The sequence below is a fragment of the Felis catus genome, chromosome E1 (genome assembly GCF_018350175.1).
Source record: "Felis catus isolate Fca126 chromosome E1, F.catus_Fca126_mat1.0, whole genome shotgun sequence".
In the NCBI taxonomy this organism is placed as follows: domain Eukaryota; kingdom Metazoa; phylum Chordata; class Mammalia; order Carnivora; family Felidae; genus Felis; species Felis catus.
Genome location: NC_058381.1, coordinates 8,105,066 through 8,132,416, shown reverse-complemented (window position 1 = coordinate 8,132,416; position 27,351 = coordinate 8,105,066). Strand labels below are relative to the sequence as shown.

At 50.5% G+C, this 27,351-nt stretch overlaps 1 protein-coding gene across 1 annotated transcript in view; it reads right to left on the bottom strand.

Annotated features, from left to right (window-relative positions):
• Positions 1–9,546: 9,546 nt before the first annotated feature.
• Positions 9,547–27,351, bottom strand: part of LOC101091978 (heparan sulfate glucosamine 3-O-sulfotransferase 3B1) — a 39,953-nt gene continuing 22,148 nt past the window's right edge. Inside the window, exon 2 of the mRNA XM_011288909.4 lies at positions 9,547–13,621. Within this exon, the coding sequence (XP_011287211.2) occupies positions 13,003–13,621 (619 nt within the window). The 3' untranslated portion in view covers positions 9,547–13,002. The remainder of the gene's footprint in view (positions 13,622–27,351) is intronic.

Below are 27,351 nucleotides of genomic sequence, written 5' to 3'. Positions count from 1 at the left end.
ATACCCTCATGTTTCCACCCAATACTACGAAAGAACCACGTTCCCCATGTGACTCACTGAGAAAGAGCAATTCGTTGAAGTCCTTCTAAAGATCATAAACTTTGATTCTGTATTCATCCGCCTAATTCTGTTTATATCTAGACTAACAAAATAATCCAAAAAGGGAAGACGGTGTACCAGATTTTTCATGAAAGCATTGTTTGTAATAGCAAGAAATTGGGAACAAGCAGAATCTCCAAAACAAGAGAAAAGGCTAGCAAATTATGGTAAATCCATAAGATAGACAATCTCAAAGGTCATAAAAAGTTGTGCTTCCTAGCAACGTTTATAGCTACGAGTCTGCTTAATAGAGCACAAAAGCAATGTGAAATAAATAAAGCAAGATGCATAATAATGTATATTTTTACTAATTCTGAGACTACATATATACATTTATATACAAGTGTGCATAGAAAAGAATGGAAGGTATTCTCCTCCAAGGGTCCACAATGATCATCGCAAGGTGGTAAGATTCTGGTAATTTTTATAGTCTCACTATATTTCTCTATAGTTTCTAAAGTTTATATGATAAGGAGGCATTAATTTCTTTTTCCAGAAGAGGAAAGATAATATTTTTAGAAAGCCCTTTGATTGAGTTAATGCATAAAAGTCATTAGAAATTTTTTTAAAAAGCCTTGGATGGCTCTACTCTCTACATGAGTGATAGCTACAAATAAATCATATTTGTAGGACAGTCCTTAATTAGGTGGAAATAGTAGTGCTTAAAAAAACTTTCTTGGGTTAAGTTTTAAAGCTTTTGATTCATAAATTCCCAGCTAAGCATTAGAGGTGTCAAACCCTTCAGATCCATCACGGCGTGCCCAGGCCTCTCTCTCTCTCTCTCTCTTTCTCTCTCTCTCTTTTTTAATGACATTTTGAAATGTTATTTCACCAACTCAGGGACTGGAGATGATCCAGAAGATAATGACTTGAATTTTACAAACTCTTTAGGTCAAAATTTATTTTTTTCAGAGACACATTTATGTGTCTTTCCTCTCAAGCAGTCCAGTCCATTCACAGGACGCCAGGCCAAGATGGGGGCGCCTGGGTGGCTCAGGGTTGAGCGTCTGACCTCGGCTCAGGTCATGATCTCGCGGTTCGTGAGTTCGAGCCCCGCATAGGGCTCTGTGCTTACAGCTCAGAGCCTGGAGCCTGCTTCAGAGTTTGCCTCTCCCTGCTCACGCTCAGTCTCTCTCTCTCTCTCTCTCTCAAAAATAAACATTTAAAATTAAAAAAAAAAGAAGAAGGAAAAGATGTGAATGACCCATGAAGAATCTGGCTAGATTTTCTAACTTGCAATAGCACTTCACGTAAAAGCCCAGACAACAAGCCATGGGAGAGGGGAGAGCAGGGGGTCAGGGACAGGATCCAGGGACCCTGGGACGCACTATTCTTCAGGTCCACTTTCGCTTTAAAAGTTGGGGCAGAAAGTTCTACTGGAAAGAAGACACACTTACGACTCAAACTAGAGTCTCATCCCGGGCTCAGCTCCCTGCAAACTATCTCTAATATGGTGACGAGGGCTCGCACCACAGCCCTGTAAGAAAATCTCCAATTTTTTTTTTTTTTAATATTAGCAATCACTTTTTGTTTTTAATGTCAAGACCCTGGCGGGCCAAACCGAACACCTTTCTGGACAGGACTAGTCTAGGGGGTGTTACTATGTGGTTGGCGATCAGAACCTGGCCTCGGAAGTCAACCACTCGTTCGTTCGACTCCTGCCTTCCCAACCGTGTGACCTCGGGCAGGTGACTGAGGCTTGCAAAGCTGCAGAGTCTCAACAAGGGGCGTTACTATTATTGTTGTTGTTGTTGTTGTTGAAAGTCGGCCTGGAGAAGTGGATGAGGGCCTGGAGGAGGAGGGAATACTGGAGGAGCACCTTGAGTAACCAGGAGGAGGTTAGGTAAACATTCCTGCAGTCAACACATATTTGGAGCGCCTGCTGTGTTCCAGGCATTCTGTAGATTCTGGGAATCTTGTACAAAACAGTCTCTGCTCCCCTGTATTCAGTTAGTGGAAGAAGAAGTTTAAATACTATGCTTCGTGGTAGTTAGACACTATGAAGAAGAAGAAATCAAGGGAAAAAACCCAAATGTCCGTTAACAGTGATGTGGATTCATCAAGTGCGGTGTGCTCGTGGAACGGAACACCATACAGGAGAGATTAAGAAAGAACCACAGCTGGGGCACCCGGGTGGCTCAGTGGGTTGAGCGTGCAAATGTTGATGTCAGCTCCGGTCATGATCTCAGGGTCGGGGGATCGAGCCCCGCCTCAGGCTCCGTGCTGAGTGTGGAGCTTGCTGAAGATTCTCTCTGTCTTCCTCTCTCTCTCTCTCCCACTCTCTCTGTTTAGGAAAGAAAGCAAGGGAAGGAAGGAAGGAAGGAAGGAAGGAAGGAAGGAAGGAAAAAGGAAAGAGAGGGAAGGAAGGAAGAAGGCAAGAAAGAAAGAAAGAAAGAAAGAAAGAAAGAAAGAAAGAAAAAGAAAGAAAGAAGAAAAGAAAAGAAATGGAGGGAGAAAAGGAAGAAAGAAAGAAAGAAAGAAAGAAAAGAAAGAAAGAAAGAGGGAAGGAGGAAGGGAAGAAGGAAGGAAGGAAAGAAAAGAAAGATAGAAAGGGGGAGGGAAGAAGGAAGGAAGGAAGGAAGGAAGGAAGGAAGGAAGGAAGGGAAAGAAATTATAGACTTCCACTTTCCAGAGAGGGAAGGGAGGAAATACAAAGAATGCCATGTGAAGACACAGACACAAAAGGCAGAGGCAGATTGGCGTTTTGTTGCCCTGAACCAAGGAATGCCTGGGGCTACCAGAAGCTTTAGGAAGAAGGATCCTCCCCTGAAGGTTTTAGGGGTAGCACCTTTATTTCAGGTGTCCGGACTCCAGACCCGTGAGACAGTCTATTTCTACGGTTTTAAGGTGCCCAGTTAGTGGTCCCTGCTCACAGCAGCCACAGGAAGCACCTGCACAGACCTAACCATTCCAACTCTACCGTAAAAAATCCGCTCAACTCTTCCTTGGGACCCGGCCTCTCCCGTGTCCCTGGGGGACGCTCTCAGAACCCAGCTTCTCTCTGTGTCTTCTTCCTCCCTCAGGTTCCTGTCTCCCTGTCTCTCTAGAGCCCATCTCAAAAAATTAGAATCCCTTCATCTAGTTTTGCCACTGCCTAAAGAAGCCACCTTTAACATTACCTTTCAGTAACTTTTGGTCTCTCTTGCCTGTCTCATCGTCTCTTTCCCAGGCTCAAGGCCAAAGCCTTCTCTTCTTTTTTTTTTTTTTTTTTTTTAGCTCATTTGTATTTTCTTTTTTTTTTTAATTTTCTTTTTTATTTTTTAAATTTTACATCCAAATTAGTTAGCATCTAGTGCAACAATGATTTCAGGAGTAGATTCCTTAGTGCCCCTCCCCCATTGAGCCCATCCCCCCCACCACCACCCCTCCCGTAACCCTCAGTTTGTTCCCCATATTTATGAGTCTCTTCTGTTTTGTCCCCCTCCCTGTTTTTATATTCTTTTTGTTTCCCTTCCCTTATGTTCATCTGTTTTGTCTCTTAAAGTCCTCATATGAGTGAAGTCATATGATTTTTGTCTTTCTCTGACTCATTTCACTTAGCATAATCCCCTCCGGTTCCATCCACATGGTTCCAAATGGCAAGATTTCCTTCTTTTTGATGGCCGAGTAATACTCCATTGTATATATAGACCACATCTTCTTTCTCCATTCATCCTTCGATGGACATGTGGGCTCTTTCCATCCTTTGGCTATTGTCGATAGGGCCGCTATCAACACGAGGGTGCATATGTCCCTTCGAAACAGCACACCTGTATCCCATGGATAAATGCCTAGTGGTGTAATTACGGGGTCATAGGGCAGTTCTACTTTTAGTTTTTTGAGGAACCTCCATACTGTTCTCCAGAGTGGCCGCACCAGCTTGCGTGGCCACCAACAATGCCAAAGAGATCCTCTTTCTCCGCATCCCCGCCAACATCTGTTGTGGCCTGAGTTGTGAATGTGAGCCATTCTGATGGGTGCAAGGTGGTATCTCGTTGTGGTTTTGATTCGTATTTCCCTGATGATGAGTGATGTTGAGCATTTTTTCGTGTGTCGGTCGGCCACCTGGATGTCGAAGCCTTCTCTTTCTAAAACCCAAAGTCTTTACTGTTTCTTAAACCATAAGAAAGCTAAGAAGTATTTCGTCCTCATGAAAAGCTAGCTTTCAGGATATCACTTTTCCTCCACGTGAAACAACGTCGTCACTCACCTGTTTAAAGTTCCTATCCTTTCACCCTCAGAATATAATCCCAACACTTTCTTCCTTCGTCCAACAGAGAAGTTAAGCAGCTCTTGGGTTTGGGTACCTTGAAGACCCTTTACTGATGAACAAGAAGCCATAGTCTCTGCTGTCATGGAAATGGAGGACTAGTGCTGGGGAAAGACCACAAAGGAACACAAATACGTGCACTGCTATACATTGCGGTAAGAGCGGAGGGAGGAACCAAGATGGCGGAACAGATTGGAAGATTTTTTGCATCTTGCGTCCATGAAATACAGCCAGATCAATACAGTGCAGCAAGTGCTATGGAGGAAATTGATTGGATTCTCTGAGCTACAAGAAGAGCATAAGTTCATCTAGATTGGGGACTGTCACAATTCCCCATTATCCAAAGCACCCCCAAACTTAGTGGCTTAAGACCAAACGCGGTCATGATCTCGCTCGATTTTGTTGGTTGACTGGGCTCAGCTGGGTGGTTCTTCTAATCCATGTGAGGTTGACTGTAGCCGCAGTCGGTGGAGGGGTACAGGTAGCTGGAACCCCCAAAGTGGCTGGCTAATATCGCTGGTGGTTGAGTCCGGCTGTCTTCTGGGAGCCCAGCTGAGACTGTTACGCAAAACGCGCATGGTGTCTCCATTCGTTTTCGGCTACTTATAGCATGGCAGCTGGGTTCCCCAAGGGAGCATCCCAAGAGTGATTGTTCTTTTTTTTTTTTTATGTCTATTTCTGTTTTTTAATGTTTAATGTTTTTTAAATGTTTAATTTTTTTAATGTTTTTAAAAAATTTTTTTTAATGTTTAATGTTTAATGAGTGGGGGAGGGACAGAGAGAGAGGGGGAACAGAGGATCTGAAGCGGGCTCTGCGCTGACAGCAGAGAACCCGACACAGGGCTCGAACCGATGAACCTCGAGATCATGACCTGAGCCAAAGTCAGATGCTCAACTGACTGTGTCACCCAGGCGCCCCAAAGCGCAAGTGTTCTAAGAGAGGGGAAGCAGAGGTGGCCAGGCCAATGAAATGCCGTGGGCACAGCCCTGTTTCCCTTGTCTCCCGATGATTAAAGCACTCGGAGACACGGCACCCAGTCAGTGTGGGAAAAGGCTACCGAAGGGTGTGAATGCCCGCCCTTGTGATTCACGGGGGGTAACCACAGTTAGAGAAGACCTCACCAAGGGCCGAGTTCCTGCATACGGGGGTGGTGCTGAGTTCTGAAAAATGAGCATAAGTTCGCCAGGCCAGGAGTTGGGAGCAAGGCGGCCCCGAAGACCTTGGCTTCCTTGGGAGCGACAAGAAAAGACGACTCTTGTGGCTGGAGCTGGGGGAACAGGGAGGAAAGGGACCGCGGGTTGGACTTGAAGAATGTGAAAGAGATGCCAAGAACAACTCCAAGTTTTCTGGCTTGACGCCCCCGAGGCAGCAGGCTCAGGGGAGCGGGTGCAGGAAAGAGAACCGAGCGTTCCATTTATGACATGCTTTTCCTTGAGATGCTCATGGAGACGTCCAGATGCAGGCAGCAGGTAGGCAACCGGATGAAGGAGACTAGAGCTCGGAAGCCGCCGAACCGCTGTTCGTTTGCCTGCAAAACAGTCTTCTGCCGATGCCTCCAGACCCTTCCCCCTTCCCCCACACAATCCGGGCTCCGTCCCTACCCCCACAACTGGCTGCATTTATTCACGTCTCTCTTTGCCCTCTGCCTGCCTCTCGCCCTCCATCCATCACCTGGCTGCCTCCTGCCAGACCTGTAGGTACGACCCCTCCCCCTCCCCCGCCCCGGATCAGGTTAGGATCTCCCGGTCCCACTTCCCATGGCGCTTCGCCACGGCCCTTGCCATATCGCATCCCGCTGTTATCTGCACACATCCTTCAAATCCTCCCCGCCTGGAATGTGAACTCCTTGAAGCAGGAAGCGTGTGGCGTTTAAGGTGGTGTCCCTAGCAGCAGTGGGCGCTCCTTAAATACGTATTGGATGAATGAGCCGATCTCTGACTCCAGCCCCTTCCTGCCCCGGTTCCTACGGAATATCATGCCTTCCCTTCTCAAGAAGCTCCGGAGACTTTCTGTTGTCTCCTGATTTCAGCGCAGTCTTGGCGTCTTCTATCATCTGTCTTTTGCTAAATGTGTTGAAAGAGAAAACAGGCGGAGCCGAGGAGAGTCCCTGCAGGGAAGCTTCTCCAGGCCTCTCAGGCACCTCTGCACCGAGGTCTCAAGTCCCTTTTCAGTTCCCACACAAACACTAGACTGTGGCACGGAGCCAAGATGCCAAGTTCTCAAATGGAAGACGCGGGCTTCGAGCCCACCGGAATGTTACCACCGCTGACTTTCTGCAACGAGACTGCCCCCTCACCCGGCATACACCTAGCGATGGTAAAAATGAGTGAGAATGGAAAAATGAAACTAGATGCTGCTATTAAGAGCTAGTTAGATCTGCCCATCACGGCTGAGAACACGAGGGCCAGACGGAGTCTCTAGCCTTAAGTCAGTGGGCTTTTGGGGGTCAAGCGTAGAGTCCGTTGCTAAGGATGAGAAGAAATCATTGTCTATCATATAGAAAATGCTGGGGATATATTGTTGAAGATTGAAGGCAGAGGGTGAGGTGGAAAGCGGCATTAAAAAAATTTTTTTTCATGTTTATTAATTTTTGAGAGACAGAGCGGGAGCAGGGGAGGGGCAGAGAGGGAGGGAGACACGGAATCCGAAGCAGGCTCCGGGCTCCGAGCTGTCCGCTCAGAGCCCGATGCGGGGCTCGAACCCGTGAACCGTGAGATCATGACCTGAGCCGAAGTCAGATGCTTAGCCGACTGGGCCACCCAGGCGCCCCGAAAGTGGCATGTTAAAGGAGTTTAACCCTCTTTGAAAAGATCCTCTGTGATATACGCATCTATCATGCCACTCACAGGAATACGTTAGAGGTGACTATATGGGGGCCTCCCGGAGAAAACGGGACCCGGCAGAATGAGGGTAATCCCGGCAGTAGTAACCACTATCTGAAACGCAGAGACAGCTACTGATCCAGACTTTCCAAAAGGAGACCCAGAGGTACAAGGGGGTGAACGGCTTCCTAATTGCCTTGGTTGGTGAAAGGTCAGTGTGCTCGATCAGAGAGATCCAAGGTCTCTCGTTCCAGAATGGAATGATAAGAAGCCTATGCCCCTAGTGGGGAGTCTCAAATTTTTGCATGAATCAGAATCAACTGGAGAGCTTATTAAATCCTGCATTTCTGATTCAGTAGCTCTGAGGTGGGGCATGCCTAGCAGGTTCCCAGGGGATACTGATGGGGGTCCAGACACCACACTCTGAGAACCGTGGCTCTCAAGCCTGGCTACATGAGAGAACCGCTTGGGGGAGCTTTCTCGGTTACATCATCTTATTTTTAAACATTCTCCAGCTTTTCGGCGACCTAATTGACAAATAAGATTGTGTAAGCTTCCGGGCGCCTAGGTGGCTCAGGAGGGTGAGCGTCTGACTCTTGATTTCGACTCAGGTCATGATCTCGCGGTTGGTGGAAACGAGTCCCGCCTCGGGCTCTGCGCCAACAGCGCGGAGCCTGCTTGGGATTCTCGCTCCCTCTCTCTCTCTCTGCACCTCCCTGCTTGCACTCTCTCTCTCCCTCTAAAACAAATAAACATTAATTTCTTTTTTTTTAACGTGAGAAAACCCAGAGATGATTTAGGGGATGCTCGGGTTTCAGGGATTCACGAACTCAACACCAGACAGCACCAAGTCATACCCTCTTGAATTCTCCACCCTTCAAGGCAAGATGCAAAGTTGTCAACTTCTAGCCTTCACTAGGAGTCACCGTTGCCAGGAACAGCGGGCGAGCCCACGGCAAGCGAGGCTGGAGTTAGATCTAGCCAGAAATGACTAGCATTGATTTGTTTTCATCGTATTTATGTCTTTTTGAGTACTTCCTCTCCCTGGCAAGAGATAATGGCCTTTGCACCCAAGACTGTAACCTATTCCCTTTTGAAATGAGGTGAAGTTTCAGTTGTACAAAATGACGGACGTCCCAGGAATGACCGGACCCCACAGTGCCCAGAGTTCACGACACCATACAGAATATTTAAACATTGGCCAAGAGGGTACACCTGATGTGAAATGTTCTGATCATACGCAAAAAATAAAGCTGGCCGGAAGGATCTTTTGGAGGGGATGGATAGATTTATGCCATTGATAGTGGTGATGGCCTCATGGGTGAATACTTACCATGAAACTCATTGGGTTGCCTATATTACGTATGTTCCCTTCTTGTAGGCCCATCAGACCTCAACAGAGTGGTTTCCAAAAAACGAAGAAGGCAGAACTCTAGGGGTTGAGCCTTATCAAGCCTCGGGGTTATCAACTCTCGGGGTTGAGCCTTACTTGGGGTCAGCTGCTCTAAAACTCAACCAGAGGGGCAGCAACCTAAATCTCAATTAAAAATTGAAAACAAAACTAAGATACAAGAATGAACCAAATGTTTAAAGTAGTAAATCATCAGGGCGGCCGGGTGGCTCAGTTGGTTAAGCATCCGACCCTCGGTTTCGGCTCAGGTCACGATCTCACGGTGTCGTGAGTTTGAGTCCCGTGTCGGGCTCTGTGCTGGGAGTGCGCCTACTTGGGATTCTCTCGCTCCCCCCCCCTCCCCTGCTCATGCCGTCTGTCTCTCTCAAAACACACTTAAAAAAAAATTTTTTTAATAAAAAAATAGTAAATAATCAGCGTCCAGAGGGTGTGTCCCATGGAAAGAAACAGGAAGTCTCCTGCTACGGGCCAAAGATAGAGAACCGCAGTGAGGATACTCTGTGCACGTGGGAAGGGAATGCTACCTCTATCCAGATCACCCAGCCACCAAAGCTCTGCTTCATCGTACCTGCAGCGTGACACAGGTCCCCCCACATGGTGGCTTCCAGGTTGCCACCCTGGCTGGAGCCTGATGCAGTCAGAAACAGCAGCACACAGCCAGCCTTGGTGTGCTTGGAGGGCCACGTACGCTCCTCCAGGGGGGCTGGGGCCTCCCCGCTGATCTCGTAGCCTTGAGAGTCATTTACAAAGAACCTGCCTCACATATTTGTAGATTAGTTGGATTTTGAAGTCTGCCAATCAACCTACCCTCAGAATGCCTGTGTGTGTGTGTGTGTGTGTGTGTGTGTGCGCGCGCGCGCGCGCATGGGCACCCACGACCGCGCGCATCTGATTGGTTATTCAACAAACCAGCACAGCCCCCGTCCCCCCGCGACACGCCGTAAGACATAAAAGTACCCACAAGTTGGTAAAATATATTTTATTCGTCCATACAAAGAAATAGTATGAATTACCAGATTTTCATTTTCCTAGAAACCTCTTTTCTCTGTGTAAAATTAATCTGTGTTATACATAGGACAAAATACTTGATTTAGTTTTTTTTTTTTTTTTGTACATATTGGCTATTCTAACATCCAGGTTATAGAAGACACACTGCCAGAATTTGCACAGTATTTCAGATTCCTGGGCTGAATGAACTCCGTCATAAATTAAGGTTACAAAAGCGAAAAAAAAAATCTTAACCACACCTCTAAGTTTAAGGGACCATCCTTCTTGAGAAAAACGAAAAAAAAATGACACGGACATCTGTGTCTGCGTTTGAGACCCACGCTTAAGTATCTCTAGTTTATCGGAGCCTTCCGTTTTTATTTCTTACGTAAATAAATATCCTGGCAGGATCCGAAACTTTCTCCAAAAGTCTAAACTGTCACTCGAAATAACTTCCAAAGAGAATCCTATGAAAAAGATAATTTCTCTTCCTCCATCATCCAAATAAGTATTTCTTAGGCAGCCAATATACCTAAATACCTTTCCAGGTACGACCTACCAAGTTACCAGACTACGATACAAACACCTCCAAGCGAGCACGGATTTCTGGGACAGTAAAAAACCTCCCATTTTATTTTTCTTTATCTTTTTTGCTTTTAATAAAGAAGACAAAACCGAGAGGGGTCAAGTACCCCACTGAATAGCAGAGCTTTAAACTGGAAGAAACCCAAAACGTGCTGAGACAAAAGGCCGAAACGTGAAATGGGTGTTTGTCTTCTAACAGCTAAAAAACTTGAGTCGGTGGCCTTGGAGATTGCTAGAACAGGAAGAAACTCAAGGCTGAATTTTATGTGTTTGTGTCGCTTAACTCCTACAGGAGGAAGGCATGGGGGTTCGAGCTCTACAATAACTATCACACGATGAGGTGTAACCTGGGGGCAGATGTCGCGTCTGGATCCGTCAGGAATTACGAGCCATCAGACCTCTATGAAGAGATGCGCAGGAAGTTTGATTAATTTGTCTGCTCTAGAAAAACGTGCTCTAGTCCATCATTGCTAATTAGCGCCATCTGTTTGGATTCAAGGATTTGACCCAGAATAGAATCTTGACTCGCTTCAGGGCTCATGACTCAATGACCCTCCCCTCCTTCTATCTGAAAACTTCCTGTTTCTGTTTTAAGGCAGGGAATAAACAACTTCATCCAAATTGTCCAGCCTGGAGAGACGGCGGGGACCCGAAGGCGGACTGCTTTGTCGCAAGCCCTCCTCCGAACCTTTCTGCAACTCTGCATCACGAGCCCTGTCGGGGCTCGCATTTGGCCAGTGTGCGGCCAGGGCAGGGTGAGGCGGAGGGGGTGGACACTGGCTTTTACTTGAAACGATACTCTGTTCCTGAAAAGCAGCATCGGTGGTTTTATTTCCAGTGAGCTTTCGGACTGGAAAACCACACGACCCATCAGCACCTTTCTGGACCAATCGGCACCCTTCTGCAGACGTCTTGATGCCTAAGCAGCAAGAAGGGAGAGAGACCCACGCCAGGGTTAGGGTGTTCCTCTAAATGCAGGTGCTAAGCTACCTGGGAGAGGCAGTGACAGAGCTTTGAAACGAACAGAACATCTGAGGATCGCACGGAGCCCCCCCGGCCCATCGTCCTACACAGACACCTCACCCGACCCACGATCGCTTTGCTGCTAAGGGCGAGCTGGGCGCACCCGGGCTGAAACTTGCGGGCAAACACAAACCAGACATCACCTAATGACCAGTGACATCCTGACCGATTGCTAAAGAGGGACCATCTCTCTCCTCTCATACAAGTTTTCGTACTCTGTCGGGCAAGTTATCCCGCGACGACACACGAAAGCGACTTCGTGACCATCACGCCCCGACCATTCTGACGAGACGCGTTACCTTCCCGCACGTGCCCCGGCGAAAGCAGAAGTCGAATCAAAACCCTCTGATGGCAGAAGCAGCTGTGGTTCGGAAAACAGGATACGGGGAGTATGTTCGTTACGTGACATTGCTATAGGGTTACCCAACTGCCACAGGCTAAGTCCTCAAAAATGATCTCCAACTGCTCGCTCGGCAGAGAGGTACCGGGGGGGAGCATTCGGCCATCAGCAGCAACAACGCTGGAAACCTTCTGCCGGGACCTAGCTCAAACAAGGGGACATCTTCACAACTGGCAGGCGTGTCTCCAGGCAACACGGGGCCAGCTTTCCCAGCCTGTCTTTACAAGAGCCACTCTTCGTTCTTGCAGTCTGGCCGTCGGCTGCAGACTGTGTTGTCAATCTGGGATGAGCCAGGGATTCCGAGGAGAGTTCCAGACATCAAGCGAGGGGGCCACGACTCACTTCTGCTGGCCGCCTTTCTGGTGGGGGTTTGTCTTTTCTCCCCTCGGAGGTTGTCTACTCCCAGTCTACAGGGATGTGCCCAACTGGGGCTGGCTGTGCACCTAGCAGCACCTTGGCGGACTCTGATGGGGTGGGATGCACTTGACCCCTTTGGACCCGTGCGGTCTGTGCCAGGACATTCTGCTAGCCTAGGGGATTTCTTTGGTGTGTCAAAGCAGAATTGTCTGGCCTGGAGAACGGGGCATGGCGTATGCGTGCAAATCAGAGGTCGTCTTTATTTCTAAAGCAGCATCCCAGCATCTCACACACACACACACACACACACACACACACACGGGGCCCGGGAAGGAGGAGCTACCGTCTGCATACGCTTCGAGCTGCTTAACGAACCAGGGACTGGGGCAGAAGACGACACAGGGCCGTCTTTCAAAACCCCACGCCCAAGTAAACGTTTGGACCCCGGCACGAAGGACTCCCCAGAAAGGAGGCGGGCGTCCCCGCAAAGGCAGGGATGTCCCCCACGAGCTGAGCAGACTTGGGGGAAAAGCCTCGGCACTGTGGTTTGGCGTCCACGTCCTCGGAAATGCCAACACAGGGGCGAGGAAGCTGCCACGGGAGACGTGACCCTCTGGGGGGAAGGGGGGGGGTGTCGCGTTCCTGCGAGGTGTGCGGGCAGGGACAGAAATGGGAGTCGCCCTGGGAGACCCAAGACACAAGGAGACGGCGAGCGAATTCAGCCAGCGATCGGAGGCTGCGTACCCGTAACGACAAAAATCTCAAGTTGTGCTTTTCTTCTTTTTAAATAGAATGGGGGAGGGGGGGGAGGGAGGGGGGCACACGGAAGCACCATCAACTGTGAGGAAAAGAACCGATGAGACGCTTTGGAATGTGAACGGGTTACGAAGCTAAACCCTCTGAAGAGTGTGGCTAGGCAGCTTAGTGAATTAATTGCTTACGAATTAAAAATAAATTATTATAAAATAGATTTCTGTACATTTTACATACATATAATCTCTCTCAACATAGAAGCCAAATGGGAAAGTCACATCGCGCGGCGGAGTCGGGGGGGGGGGGGGGGTCCCGTCAGTCCCAGCCGAAGTCCTGGCCGGTCATCTGGTAGAACTTCAAGTTGAAGGGCCGGTAGAACTCGCGCAGCAGGCGCACCACCTCGCGGTCGATCTCCGGGTGGGTCCTGCCCTTGGTCTTGCCCAGGCAGTGGGGCTTGCTGCTGCCCTCGGCCTTCTTGAGGCAGGGGAAGCCCTTGGTCTTGTTGAAGTAGAAGTGCTTGTCGGTGATGATCCTCTTGAGGCCCAGGAAGTCCTGCACGCGGCCCAGCTCGCCGGCCGGGTCGCTGATGAGCCGCTCCCCGCTCACGAAGAGCATCTGGCCGATGGGAAAGTGGCGCAGCCAGTGCTCCAGGTGCTTGGCGTAGATGCCGATCTGGATGGCGCTCCACGACGTGTCGATGAGGCCCGTCGTGCGGTTCTTGAACGTCAGGCTCTCGAAGGTGGGGATGTCGGGCCGCTTGGACAGCGTCTGCGTGTAGTCCGAGATGGCCCGGGTCACCGGGTCGCGCACCACCACGATGAGCTTGGTGTCCTTGGACATGGCCGAGATGCGCGCGGGCGCCTCGCGGGTCACGAAGTAGCTGGGCGTCTTCTCCATGGTGATCTGCCCGTCCAGGGTCTTCGGCATCAGGTCCCTGGGGAAAAGCAAGCAGAGCAAAGTCGGCTCAGGAGGGGACGCCTCTTTGGCCGCGCGTCTCCGAGACGACACTTTCGATCCCGGCTTCCCCTTTGTTACCGGGAACGGCTGCGGAACCGCGAGAGAGTGCCAACAGCGGGTCGTCCCCGGAAGGTACCTTAACATCCCCACGGAGGCCAGATGCTATCTCCGTGAAGTATGACAGCACCTTCCTCCGAGACAAAAAAGAGGAAGGAAGAGAGGGGAGTTTCTCCCGATCCTGTCGTGGGCACCACCCCTGACTCACTGTGCAGGCTACCCAGCTTTCCGGACCGCCCCAAACATCAGGGGTCACAACACAAAGGCCCCTGGCCTCTGGGTATGTACCCTTCCTGACCACAGCACCTGGAGCCCCCAGAGACGGTGCCGTCCGGGAGTCCCCACCAGCCTCTCTTCGTGTGCTCACCAAGCCTGGGCACGTGTGCGGGGGGAACCAGGAGGAAGAGGTCCCCCTGGCCCATCCAGGCCATACCTGCTCCAACGCGGCGACCACGGACAAAAACGCCTTCACGGCAAAAAAGCACGAGGCAACCTAAAACCCAGGTGAAATCGGATGGAAGTATATAAACGGACGCAAACTTGCCAAGAGGAAATTCCCAAGACCCAGCTCTAGAAGCTTCCAAAAAATACTTCAGATTCCATTAAAAAAAAAAAAGGGCTCGTAAGATCTCTATCACAGCCTTAATTTAAATAAAAGTATGCCGACAAAACTGTTAACAACCTATAAGAGATGCAGGCCATGATATTAGCACCAAAAAGCTGCTTTGGGGGCACCGGCGGCGGGGGGGGGGGCCTCAGTGGGCTGAACATCCGGCTTTGGCTCAGGTCATGATCTCATGGTTTGTGGGTTCGAGCCCCGCGTCGGGCTCTGTGCTGATGGCTCAGAGCCTGGAGCCTGCTTCCGATTCTGTGTCTCCCTCTCTCTCTGTCCTTGCCCCCCTCACACTCTTTCTCTCAAAAATAAACGAACATTAAGAAAATCTTTACAAAGGGACGCCTGGGTGGCTCAGTGGGTTGAGCGTCCGGCTTCGGCTCAGGTCTGATCTCACGGTTCGTGGGTCCAAGCCCCGCGTCGGGCTCTGTGCTGATGTCTCGGAGCCTGGAGCCTGCTTCGGATTCTTCTTTCTCCCTCTCTCTTTGCAACTCTCCCCCTCACGCTGTCTCTCTCTCTCTCTCTCTCTCAAAAATAAACATTAAAAAAGAAAAAAAGCTGTTTTGTGGTGGCAGTTAGCTTTGCAAATAACACTAAACGATGATGGAAGGTTGTGACTTACATGCTCCCTGGCCTAGAGCATTCCACCACGTGATGTGGGAACAGTGGTACTTCGTTCAGCGTGTCTGTAGGAGGTTAGTAAAGCCAGAGCAGTTTAAACAGTTAAGGGACGTGGGCTCAGACATCAGATGGCCTGGGTTCAAATCCCAGCTTTCAGCGTGTATGCTGTGCCACCTTGAGTAACTGTCTTACCTTCTCTGGGCTTCTCTTACTCCTCTGTAAGAACGAAGGTGACAGTACCTACTTCATGGAAGTTGGAAGAGGAGTAAGACCATTAATGATCATAACATGCTCTGAACACGCTTAACATATGTAATTAATTAATACATACTAACTGCTGCTCCTAAGAGAGGATTATTTCCAGTATTACTGTGTTCAGCCCGCAGTTTACAGCACATGGCGGGACAAAATTGAGCACATGTGCGCACATCAAAAGGAAAGGAGATGTGTTAACTAACTGGAGACTCAGTTTTGGTCCCGGATGCACAATCTTCCATTAGCCATGGGATAGAGATTTTCTACGTGGGCCCGGGAATTTTAATTCTACATCATTTCTGAGCAAATATTCACCTCCCAGTAGGACACCCTAAACCTCCAGCTTCAAGCCACCCCTCACCTACTGAGAGCACAGCTCCTCTTACTAATAAGCACATTTACGGAAACGACAGAAAGTTCTATCGCACGAGCCAGAAAGGGCCACATGCTGGGCGAGCTCCTTCTTCAAAAACAAGTTCGGGGGAAGGAGGTCGTCCCCAAGGAAGGCCGCTGCACAGCCCTGGAGCCATCCCTGGCTTGCGCTAAGGCTGGATCGACCCACTTTGCCCATTAACCACTTAGGTAAACGTGGCAGTGTCGCGGGGCTGATGGGATGGAGGGAAAAAGAGTCCTGGCTCTCCGTCGGTTCTGCGTTTCACTCAAAAGCAGGTGGAGTCTAGGGGCGCCTGGGTGGCTCGGTCGGTTGAGCGACCAACTTCAGCTCAGGTCACGATCTCGTGGTTGGGGAGTTCGAGCCCCGCGTCGGGCTCCTTGCTGTCAGTAGAGAGCCTGGAGCCTGCTTCGGGTCCTCTGTCCCCCTCTCTCTCTGCCCCGGTATTAAGTCGCTGGCAACTGGACATCTGGACATTCTTTAAGAGTAAAAGTGCCTCCATCACGACGGAAAGAAGGCCAACCACCACAGCTCTTCGTGTTCTTGAGAGGGGGAGCCTCGAGGGACGGGGCAGGGGAGGGACAGAGGATCTGAAGCAGGCTTTGTGCTGTCAGCATAGAGCCCGATGTGGGGCTTGAACCCATGAACCGTGAGATCACGACCTGAGCTGAAGTCAGCCGCTTAACCGACTGAGCCACCCAGGCACCTCCTCCCAACCCCACCGCCGTGTCCTTAAAGAAAGGGTCTGGCAGCAACCGAAATGGCTCACTGGGCCACAGGAGTAAGACACCACAGAACAGAGCTAGAAACCGGGAGAGCCTCACTATCCCCAAGTCCAAAGGCAAAACCTCCTTGGCCACAAAGAAGGATTCCTCGAACGGCGGACAGATTTCCTGAGCTTGACCGCCTGGGGGTCACCCAAGCCGTTCTGGCTGCCACCAGCTCCAAGGGGATCCCTCTCTCCCCAGAACGGTCTGCAGTCTGCACACATGTGGCAAAGAGCACACGAGGGGCCCCCAGGACTTTCTTTGATCCTGCAAATGACAGCCAGCGGACTCGTGCCGTGACAGACTGTTCAGCCCCTGCCCACTGGAGCCTGTGGGCTGCTCCCCCCTTGCTTCGTGGCTGATGGTGGAGTACACAAGTGGGTTCTCCCTCACCTCCCCACATGCCTCCTGAGTCCCTTCCACAGGCTTCCGGGAGGGGGGGGGCGGTCCTCCATGGCGGGCCCTGTGCTCAAGACAGAGTCACCAGCTCCCAGCACAGCCCCGTGGGCTCACTGGGTGGGGAACACGGCTTGAGGACCGTGTGGGAAAATCCCTGGCACCGAACCTTCCGGCAGCTTCCAGGCAAGTCCCCTTCCCCCCCCCCCCTCCCCAGGTCCTGGAAGGAAGCCTTTTCCATTCTCTTCCTGGGGCTCCCTCCTTCCCCCCTCCCTTCCCCGGCCGGGCTTCCCGTCCTGGTACCCAAAACCTCTCTGGGCACAAATGGTACCAAGAAGAAAGGAGGAGACGACGACATGGCCAAGGGCAAGCCCCTCCCCCGCGTGTGGCCCCTACGTGCCCCTCCCAGTGGCCCCAGCAGGACAAGCCGGCCTCAGGCCAGGGGGGAGGTTTGCAGCTTAATTGAGCGGCTCGTTATGCAAGCCAGTTTCTCAAACTGATCATCACAGCTAATAATTATACAGTGCTTGTGAGCCTGCGGAGAAACTCGTGTGCATTATCTGATTTAATCCTCATGATGCGCCTCTGGGGGGGGGGGGGGAGGGGGGTCCTGCGGTCCCCAGTTCACCAATGAAGAAACACGCCGAAGGAGAGAGGGTGGCTCCCCTGGACATAGGTCACCGACCTGCAGGTGGGCGGTGGGGGCCCAGTCACCCCTCCGAGGCTCCTTCCCCTTCCCAACCTCCTGTTTCTTCTCAATCTGATGAGGAGCACACAGGGCCACCCACAGGTCCCCTCTCTTTAAATGGATACCTGCCTCCCCTCCCCCCCTCCTAGATTAGGATCTTAATAATAGGTATTTCAGTGCTAGAATCAGAGGGCTGTGATCGTAACTGTTCAAATAGGAGTCAGATTTCAAAACAATAGACGTCTTAGGCCCACAATCTCCGGCCGTCAGCCGAGCCTGGGAATATTAGCGATTGTGGGAACAGATCTCCCCCTCGGGTGCCCGCCCCAGCCCCCTCTTCCACACGCGGCACGTGTCACCATCGGGCACTTGTGAAGCCCACAGGGCTGGACGGTGCCTTTGCTGCAAGTCCAAGGAAGACACGCTCACACGCACAAGAAATGCCCTTAGCAGAAGCCCAAGGGATCCTGACCAGGCAGATCCCCCAGGTCAGAGAGCAGAAAGGACCCCACTTCTTCAACGAACCCTCAGATGCCAAGGCAGCCGTGTCACCGCCATCAAAACCCAGCAATGACCAAGCACAGTGATCTTCTGGGAGTATCAGTGACACCCCCCCCCAAGAGCTGGGCCACAGAGCAGGATACCGGAGGCCCCAGGGGGGCGGGCTCTAATATGTTCCTCTAAAAGCAGACAATTAAAAACAAACCTTCAGGCCCAAAGGCGTAGGAAACTCGAATGAACCAGAGTTCTAAAAAGCCTGACAACAGTGATGATCTCCAGCAGCCAATGTGGCCCTAATTTTCCTGCCCTGCGTCTCTTTCTCTCTCCTCGGGTGACGCCCCTGGTCCCCGTGGTCCAGCAACTGAACTTACTGTTTGAACTGGCAAATTACACAACAATAAAAAGGACGATTATTCAAATGGGCGTAACCTTCTCCGCACAGCCTGGCAGATGCCGGAGACATTTATGCAAAGCGGAGGGAAGCGAATGCCCTGGGGGGGGGGGGGTGGAGACAAAGCTGTGAGCCACAGTTGGTCGGTCGGGGAGGGCCAGTCTCCCACTCAGACCTAAGAGACCGGGGTAAGAGACCAGGGAAAGAGACCAGGGAACATTCGGCCTGCCCCTTTCTCCTCCCCCTGCCTGGATGACGAGGGCCTCGCTCGGTTGCAGAAATACCCCCATGTTGTCCGAACTCCGACGAAGATTTTTTTTCTTTTTCAACATTTCTTCCAGGGGTTAAGCGGCCGACTTGGGCTCAGGTCAGAGCCTGGACCCTGCTTCAGATTCTGTCTCTCTCTCTCTCTCTCTCTCTCTCTGTCTCTCTCAAAAATAAATAAACATTGGGGCGCCTGGGTGGCTCAGTCGGTTAAGCGTCCGACTTCGGCTCAGGTCACGATCTCACGGTCCGTGAGTTCGAGCCCCCCGTCGGGCTCTGTGCTGACAGTTCAGAGCCTGGAGCCTGTTTCCGATTCTGTGTCTCCCTCTCTCTCTGACCCTCCCCCGTTCATGCTCTGTCTCTCTCTGTCTCAAAAATAAATAAACGTTAAAAAAAAAATTAAATAAATAAATAAACCTTAAAAAAACTAAAAATAAAAATGTCTTTCAAACTTACATATAGGAACTCATCACCCTTGGTGTCTAGCTTTATGCATCAGAAAATGCTCAATCGGGACTTAGGTATTTTGACCTCACGGGTATAACCGTTGACTTAAAAGACAAAAAAACCAACTCGTCTCCAGGAAGGCCTCTCTTCTGGTTCCGGTTCCGCTCCCAACTGGCATGACCCCCTGGCGGCATCCCTGACACGTTGGGCCTCAGCTCCCGGTCTGTAAAGTCAGTGTGACCAGGAGGCTGCCAGGCTCGGGGTATTCCGACAAAGGGTGACCCTCCTGGGGCACAAGCCAAGAACCTGTTCTGCTACGTTTACTTTAGCTTTTCCTTGAAGAAGCGGGAGCCCAGCCTCTGAGAATTCGGAACACAAAAGCAAGAACAGAACAATCCTCACGAAACAGCAGAATCGAGGTTTCTAGAAAGGTTATGCCCCCCACGCCTGAAACAAAATAAAATAAAATAAAATAAACCAAACCACCTCCTTCCTCATACCTGCACAGTCCCAAACCTGTCTAGGACCTAAGGATGTCCCCTTCAAAAGGCAAGTCGGGGTTCCTGGGTGGTGCAATCGGTTAAGCGTCCGACTTCGGCTCAGGTCACGATCTCACGGTCCGGTCCGTGAGTTCGAGCCCCGCATGGGGCTCTGTGACGACAGCTCAGAGCCTGGAGCCTGCTTCGGATTCTGTGTCTCCCCCTCTCTCTGCCCTTCCCCCCAGCTCACGCCCGGTCTCTCTCTGTCAAAAATAAATAAAATAAACGTTAAAAAAAAAAAAAGGTGAGGCAAGTAGAATGCCACCTGATAAACCCACACATACCAGAAGCTCCGCGCAAAGACAGGGGGATCTGCAGAGATTAGGGGGAGAGGCGACACGAACAGACGGTGAGGGGCACAGGGGATTTTTAGGGCAGGGGAAACTGTCTGCCCAAGCCCATGGGATGTACGCACCGAGAATGAACCCTACCGAAAACTGGAACTTGGGAGACTATGACGTGTGCAGGCAAGTTCATCAGTTGTAACAAATGTCCCTCTCGGGTGGACGATGTGGATGGTGGGGGATGGTCCCGTGTGTGTGTGGCGGGGGGGGGGGGGGGGAGTGTCTAAGGGAAATCTCGGCACCTTCCCCATCTTCCCCTCAATTTTGCCACGAACCCGAAACTGGTCTCAAAAAATGAAATTTACTTGAAGCCGCAACACGAACCCCAAAGGACCCTGAGGATCTCAGCGGGCTTCAGCTTCTTTTCTGTGAGCTGTGGTTTCCTCCTTGGGGAATTCATGGGGTCTCACGCCCTCCCCCCCCCCAAGCCTAGGTCACCACCCTGTGGGGACTTCTCACCTTCTCGCCACAGTCCAGTCCGTCTACACTCACTCTCCCTCTGAGCTGAGGGCTCTTCCTGGGACGCAGGGAGCCCAGCTGCGTGGCCCGGTCCACTCTGGCCCCTCCACCACCACCCCCTTGCCCCAACCACCCAGGATAAAAAGAAAAACCGAGATTCTTAAGACATACGAGACAAGGTCTGAAAAACATGTCAAGCTTTCTGCCTTGAAAATATATGCAACCTCCCCCCTCCAACACACACAAAGTCTTTATTTTATGGAAGGACACCTGGATCACTAGGAATGGGACTGCTCTGTCCCCTCATCTTGCAGAGTTGGGGCTGTCCAAGCCCCTTTACTCCCCAGGGGAGGAAGGGAAGGAGCCAGAGCCGGCTGGGGGCTTTACTTCAGGCTCAGTGCTAGCTAAATGCCTCAGTATCCCCACTACGGGGAGGCCAACTTGACAGGACAGGAAGGGGGGGGGGGGCAGCAAGCTCAAAGTTGGAAGACAAGTCGCTGGCAGGTTGTGGGGAGGGGGTGTCTCCCCCAGGTTTCTTGGGCACTTGGTACCTTAGGCCACATTAAAGCATTTTCAGAGGGAAGGGAAAGAGGAGGTCCCTGGGTCATTACGGTCCTGGTCGCTGGACTTTGGTAACAAGTGTGGGCTAATCTCGTACCTTCTTCTGGGGGCCTCTCTTACCAACCCTAATTATCCGGCACCCCCTAAAAAAACTACCCCCGCCCCCCCGTGTCTTTCCATCTCGTCACCTTGTAAGTTATAGCGCACCTCCAGGGTCAAACACACACAAGCTGCAGCCTATCAGCCTCCCCTTTCCTCTCCTACAGAAAGCCCAGGCACCCGTGGACAGGGAAGAAACTTCTAGAAACCCTGACTGTGGACAACGCTGGAGAGGCCTTAACTCCCAACAGTGGGTCTTAACTCTGGGTAAGTTTCTTCTTTAAAGCCGCTTTCTAACCCGCCCCCCCCCCCCAAACCCCGAGGGAGGCCGGAGGAAGGGTGGGCGGGAGATGCGTATCAGCTCTGGCCCCTCCTTATCTGGAACCTTCTTCCTTTCCTAGGGAGCCTCAAAGCCCACCCGTTCAAAGAGCCACATCTCCATAAATAATTATCTCCATTTGGGGGGAGATGTTTGCATATCAAAGAACTCCTTTGGGAGGGTTTTAAAAATAATTTAAAATGAAATTGTAAATAGTCTGCTGTTCTCAGGTCTCCCGGGTCCCCAAGCTGGATCCCTAGGGCTGCCGGAAGTGATGTCATGACTCATTACAAAGTTTACTGGGGCCTTTTCCCCCTTCCTTTTATTTTCATAATTTTTTTTAAGGTAATGGGTAGAAAAGAAGTAACAAAAGGCTGGACTCCCCCAGGCCTCCTCCTCCTCCTGCAACCCTCCCCTCTCCCTTCTCCACCCCCAGCCCCCAACCCCCACTGCAAGGATTTGGCCTCCATTGTCCTAGAATTTCAATACTGCTCAGAAAATGAAAAGCCCCTGAATGCCATAAGGGGGTGGGGCGCAAAAGAGCATCTCGCTCCTTTGGGTCAACTCGAGATGCCTTTCTTTTTGGCAGAATCCTCTGTTATAGACGCTGCTTCACAAAGGCCTGAGTTCCTGTTCCTGGAAGGGGCTGGGGGGGGGGGGTAAGTGGTGAGGGGGAGGGAGAGAGGGTTTCAATTAGAAGCTAATAGGCTTTTGTGATGAGCTCTCTGGGGCACCGCTCCTGCGTTTATTGGACCTGACTGTGTGCCGGGACCAATCCTGTGCAACCAGAGTAACGTGTCCCATTTCCCGGAAACAAACACGCGCGCGCGCGCGCGCGCGCGCACACACACACACACACACACACACACACACACGCACGCACTTTTTTTTTTTTTTTTTTTGATCATTGGAAAGAAAAAAAGTTTTCAGGGAAGCGGACTTTTTAAGAAAGTTAATCCAGCCCTGCTGGTGGGGCGGAGAGGGACAGGGCAGAGGACCAAGCGTGGAGGAGGGGAGGGGGACACCTGACCCCAAGTGAGCAAAGCCCGAGGTGACGCGGTCCTGCTCCTGCTTTGCAAGGCTTCCTGGGCGGAGACGGGGCCAGGGGCCAGGCGGTGGTCTCTGATCAGTGCTGGCTTGGGGGTCTGGCACAGGCTCCTGGGGCAGGGAAGCCTCAGCACTGCGGGGGGGGGGGGGGGGGGGGAACTTGCCTGGCAGCACAGGGCCCGCCTCGTGTGTGTCACAGGCTCCTGTAAATCGCTCCCTGCCTCATCCCGAGACAATCTGCCTTCCCTGTGCCCTTGGTAACTCAGTGCAAATGTTTGTAAACAGGCTCCCGCCCAAGAGCTGCAGAAAACACTCAGCACTAGCTGTGGACACAGAGCGAAGGGCAAGCACTACCCCTTACCGGGGAAGCTGGGGGAGGGAACACACAGGGCAGGGGGGGCAGGGGGAGGGGGCTTTCTAACACTGTTAAAAAAAAAAAAAGCAGAGGCTACAGAGCTCACGAGGCTGTGCGTTCTGGCTCCCGCTTTGGACAGGAAGGCACTCAAAGCTTTGGGCTCCATTTCCCTCTATATGCAAGTTAATGGGTTGGTCTAAAAGGATGTTCTTGGGCTCTCAGAATCTGAAAAATGACGCTGATCATCTCCATCTCTCCCCACCGCACCCCTCCTCCATCTCCTGTTCAGCCAGCAGTGGTCTGACCCAAGCTGGCAGGGGTGAAGTCGAACCCGGATGGAGAGATCGGTTTCTTTGACATGCATTAACTACATCTCAGGGGCACCGGTATAGGCCAACACCTTGGGGTGGAATTCAGACAGAGGCCAATGTTCAACGGGGCCCTGAATCTATGCACCCGCTTATTAAATAGCCTGGTGCCTGGTGGGGTGGAAAGGAAAGCAGGGTTCAGGGTCAGGCTGTGTGGCCTCCGGCAAAGTGCCTAACATCTCGGAGTTGCCTTTCCTCATCGGGAAAGGGGAAAGATTTGTCCTGCCTAGTTTACAAGAAAATAATAATAATAATAAAATTGGATGTCATCTGCAGGTGAATAAAAGCTCTTAAAGCAGCAAGACCCTACCCAAAGGTAAGGTGGAATGAACCCCACTCGTATCTCTTTATTATCTCCTCTGGCTTGTGGCTGTAGATCCTAGGGGTATTTCTGCGGAAATACTGCTAAGGAAAAAGAAAATACTAAACTGGTTCTCAAATTCAAAGGCTCATGAAAAAACAAGTTATCTGAAGAAGTCTCAGCTTCCCTTAATTCTCCACTCGTGCTATGAAAGAGCTCATGACTGCACCTTCTTTCCTAGTCCCCTGGTAGGACATCAGAGACAAAGGAATATTGAGTGCCCATTCTTGGGTTGACTTCAATGAATGAGTGTGGTGATCCAAGCCACAGAAGAATGGAAAATGAGGCAGCCTTTAATAGGACAGAAACACAACCTACTTGGGAAGATTCTTTCCTTTTTTTTTTTTTTTTTTTAAACGTGGCAGAGAATGTTTACAAGGATCAAACCAGCCACAGTTTGGGGGCGGGGGGGGGGTCCAATCTGAGGCTGAAGTAAAGAAATAGCCCAACTGGCTGAAACCAGACCTACCTAGTGTAGACTTGATATCATCAGTTACCTTCCTGCCTCCCGGCTGTGCGGCCAGTAGGAGTTGGGGACCAGAGAAATCCCAGTCAACTCTAGACTGAAGTCCAAGATAAGGGCTCCATCCTTCCCCTCGACTCAACAAACAGGACCCCGTTTTATGGTTATCAACTGAAAACCGTATAAAGTGAATTAGGCCAATAAAAATCCCGAGATGTAAGTTTAAAGTCAAGCTAAAGTAAAAGGAAATGACTACAAATAAACGTCCCTTATCGCAGGCTTTAAATAGCTCAAGAACATTTTAGAGAAGAAAAGAAGTACTTTCTACCCAGAGAGAATATCCAAGGGAGAGGATAAACTTCAGAGGAAACTGCTGACAAAAGAAAAAATTGCTGGTTCTTATCTCATACTCCTGACCGTCATCAGTTGGGCTTGACCAAGTCCTTGAAACTGACACACAGGGGTCTCAAGAAAATGAGTGGCACCACATTGCCGATGGAAACCCCAGAGACACTCACCAAAGTCCCCCAACTCCCCACCCCCCCAACCGTTTTTGGAATTCTCAGCTTAAAAAGTATGGAAGTTCACCAGAGTCGGTTTTCAGCAGAAGAAAAGTCCAACTTCCCCAATTCCCATCTGTTCTTTGTCATGGTCCGCCATTTTTTTTTAATATAGAAAAGCAATAAATTTGGAACAGATCGTAGAGTCCAACTTGACTGTGGATTTCATGTCCAAGGAAGGACAGGAGAGATGGAACGTGCTGGGAGGCTGATGCTACGCTCCAGGGAGTGTGTGTCCCATGGTGATTTTTTACATTCAATGAGAAGTTTTTGGTGGATGAGCCTGCCTGCCTGGTGAGTTTTAACATTTCCAGCAGTTCTGTGCTTTTAGACACAGCGCTTTCTCCCCACCGACACCACAAGTCCCCAAGGGAACAAAACTTTAAGCACCAAAGAGATCAAATAACTAAATGGTGAGTGAGAGAGGCTGCCAAGAGTTACAAGTCAGATTAGCCTTTTACCCTGCATCAGCCTGAGCGGAACACTAACCCTGTAACTATTTTTAAGCTTAATGACTATTTCTAAGAACAAAACGTTTGGTACAATCTTACTGCTCTCCATGTTTTGTTTGTATCTGTTTGGATTGTGAATGTTAAGGATTTTTTTTTAAGTTTATTTACTTATTTTGAGAGAGAGAGAAAGTGGAGCAGGGGCAGAGAGAAGGGGAGAGAATAAGAGAATGGAAATCCCACGTAGGGTCCGTGCTGTCAGCGCAAAGCCCAACATGGGGCTCAAACCCCTGAACTCTGAAACCATGACCTGAGTCAAAGCCAGATGCTTAACCCAATGAGCCACCCAGGCACCCCAAGGACCTTTATCTTCAAAAGACACACAAAACAGCAAAAAAATGGATGTGCTTGAGGTGCAAATAATGTGCTCAATGAACAAGTAAATGAATGAATGAACGTAAATGAGCCAGCAATGCTTGAGGCTAAATGACTGGAAGCCATTTGCAGATATCCAAAGAGAAGAGGGCGCAACCTGGGATGAGAAGTTACTGTTTGGGGCCAGGTTGGAAAACGGTGATGACCTCAGAGGCGCCTGGGTGGCTCAGTTGGTTAAGCGTCTGAACTTCAGCTCAGATCATCTCCCGCTTCACGAGTTGGAGCCCTGGTCGGGCTTCCGTGCTGACAGCTCGGAGCCTGGAGCCTGCTTCGGATTCTGTCTCTCTCTCTCTCTCTCTCTCTCTCTCTCTGCATCTCCCTAGCTTGTACTTTCTCTTTCTCTCTCAAGAATAAATAAACATTAAAAAAAAAGAAGGAAAATGGTGATGATCTCCTATCCCGACGCCCAAAGAAATGGACTGTGCCTTATTTTCACTGTGGCAACAATAAGTGGGCTGTTTTCTTTTAATTTTTTAAAAATGCTTATTTATTTTTGGGAGACAGAGTATGAGTGGGGGAGGGACAGAGAGAGAGAGAGAGAGAGAGAGAGAGAAAAGGAGACACAGAATCCAAAGCAAGCTCTGGCACAGAGCCCCACTCGGGGCTCGAACTTGGGAACCGTGAGATCATGACCTGAGCCGAAGTTGGATGCTCAACAGGCTGAGCCACCCAGGCGCGCCAGTGGGCTGGCTGTTTGATGAATGAAGTAGGTAAGTGGGTAAATGGACAAATGCTAGACTGAAGCTGGATTTGATCTAAGGCGGTGAGAAGCCACATCAGACGGAGCAGGGGAGTGGCACAGAGATATATTTGGAGTGTGGCCGATGGAGCTTCCCAGAAACACATATTGAACAGATCTGGGCTCCGGGAGTCCTACTGGAGACTGATACAAGAAGACGTCAACAGCGGCGCCCGGGGGGGCTCAGTCAGTTACGCATCTGACTCCCGATTTCAGCTCAGGTTGTGATCTCATGGTTCATGCGTTCGAGCCCCGCGTCGGGCTCTGCACTGAGAGCTGGGATCCTGCTTGGAATTCTCGGTCTCTTCCTCTCTCGCTTTCTCCCCAAAATAAATAAACATTAAAAAAAAAAAAACATGAAGAAATTTAGAAGGAACAAAAAAAGACTGCCAACGGGGGGGGGGGGGTCTTCCTTCCAGTTAGCTGACTCTAGGCTTTTACTGCCTTTGAAATATTCTGCAACTCTAGGAATTCTAAATTAACAACACAGCGATGCAATATAGCTCTTGACCACAGGCATGCGGAGAAACGCTTTCTGGGGGAGGCTCTGTGGATTTCCTTCTCCACTTCCCACCACTTGGGGAAAAAAGTCCGATTCCCACCCTCTTTCTAAAGTCACAGCAACGTTTCTTTACTCCAAGTGAATTTATGTTCTTTTGACGTCTCCTCCGGAACCACAGGTAACACCTGTCTGGTTCTCTCATTAATCGTGAATGAAATAGGGGGCGTCTGGGTGGCTCAGTCGGTTAAGCATCTGACTCTCGGTTTCAGCTCAGGTCAGGGTCTCTCTCACGGTTTGGGAGTTCAGGCCCTGCATCCGGCTCTGTGTGCTGACAGTGCGGAGCCCTCCTTGGGATTCTCCCCCCCTCCCCCCCCGGCCCTCCCCTGCTGTACTTTTTCCTCTCTTTCTCAAAAGAAAAAATAAAAAGAAATCACCTTAAGTATGTTTTCAGTAAGGGAGTTGCAAGATAAATGAGATTCTGTGCGTCTGAATAAGGGGCAGTGGGAATGAAAAAGTAGCTAATTCAAAGCCATTTTGTAGGAAGGAAAAGAGAAAAGCTAGCAACACAGGACAGAGATGGGAGAAGACGTAGCAGCAAGGATCGCCTGCAGTTTTTTTTTTAAATGTTTTTATTTATTTTTGAGAGAGAGAGAGAGAGCACACAAGCATGAGTGGGCGAGGGGCAGAGAGAGAGAGAGAGAGAGAGAGAGGGAGAC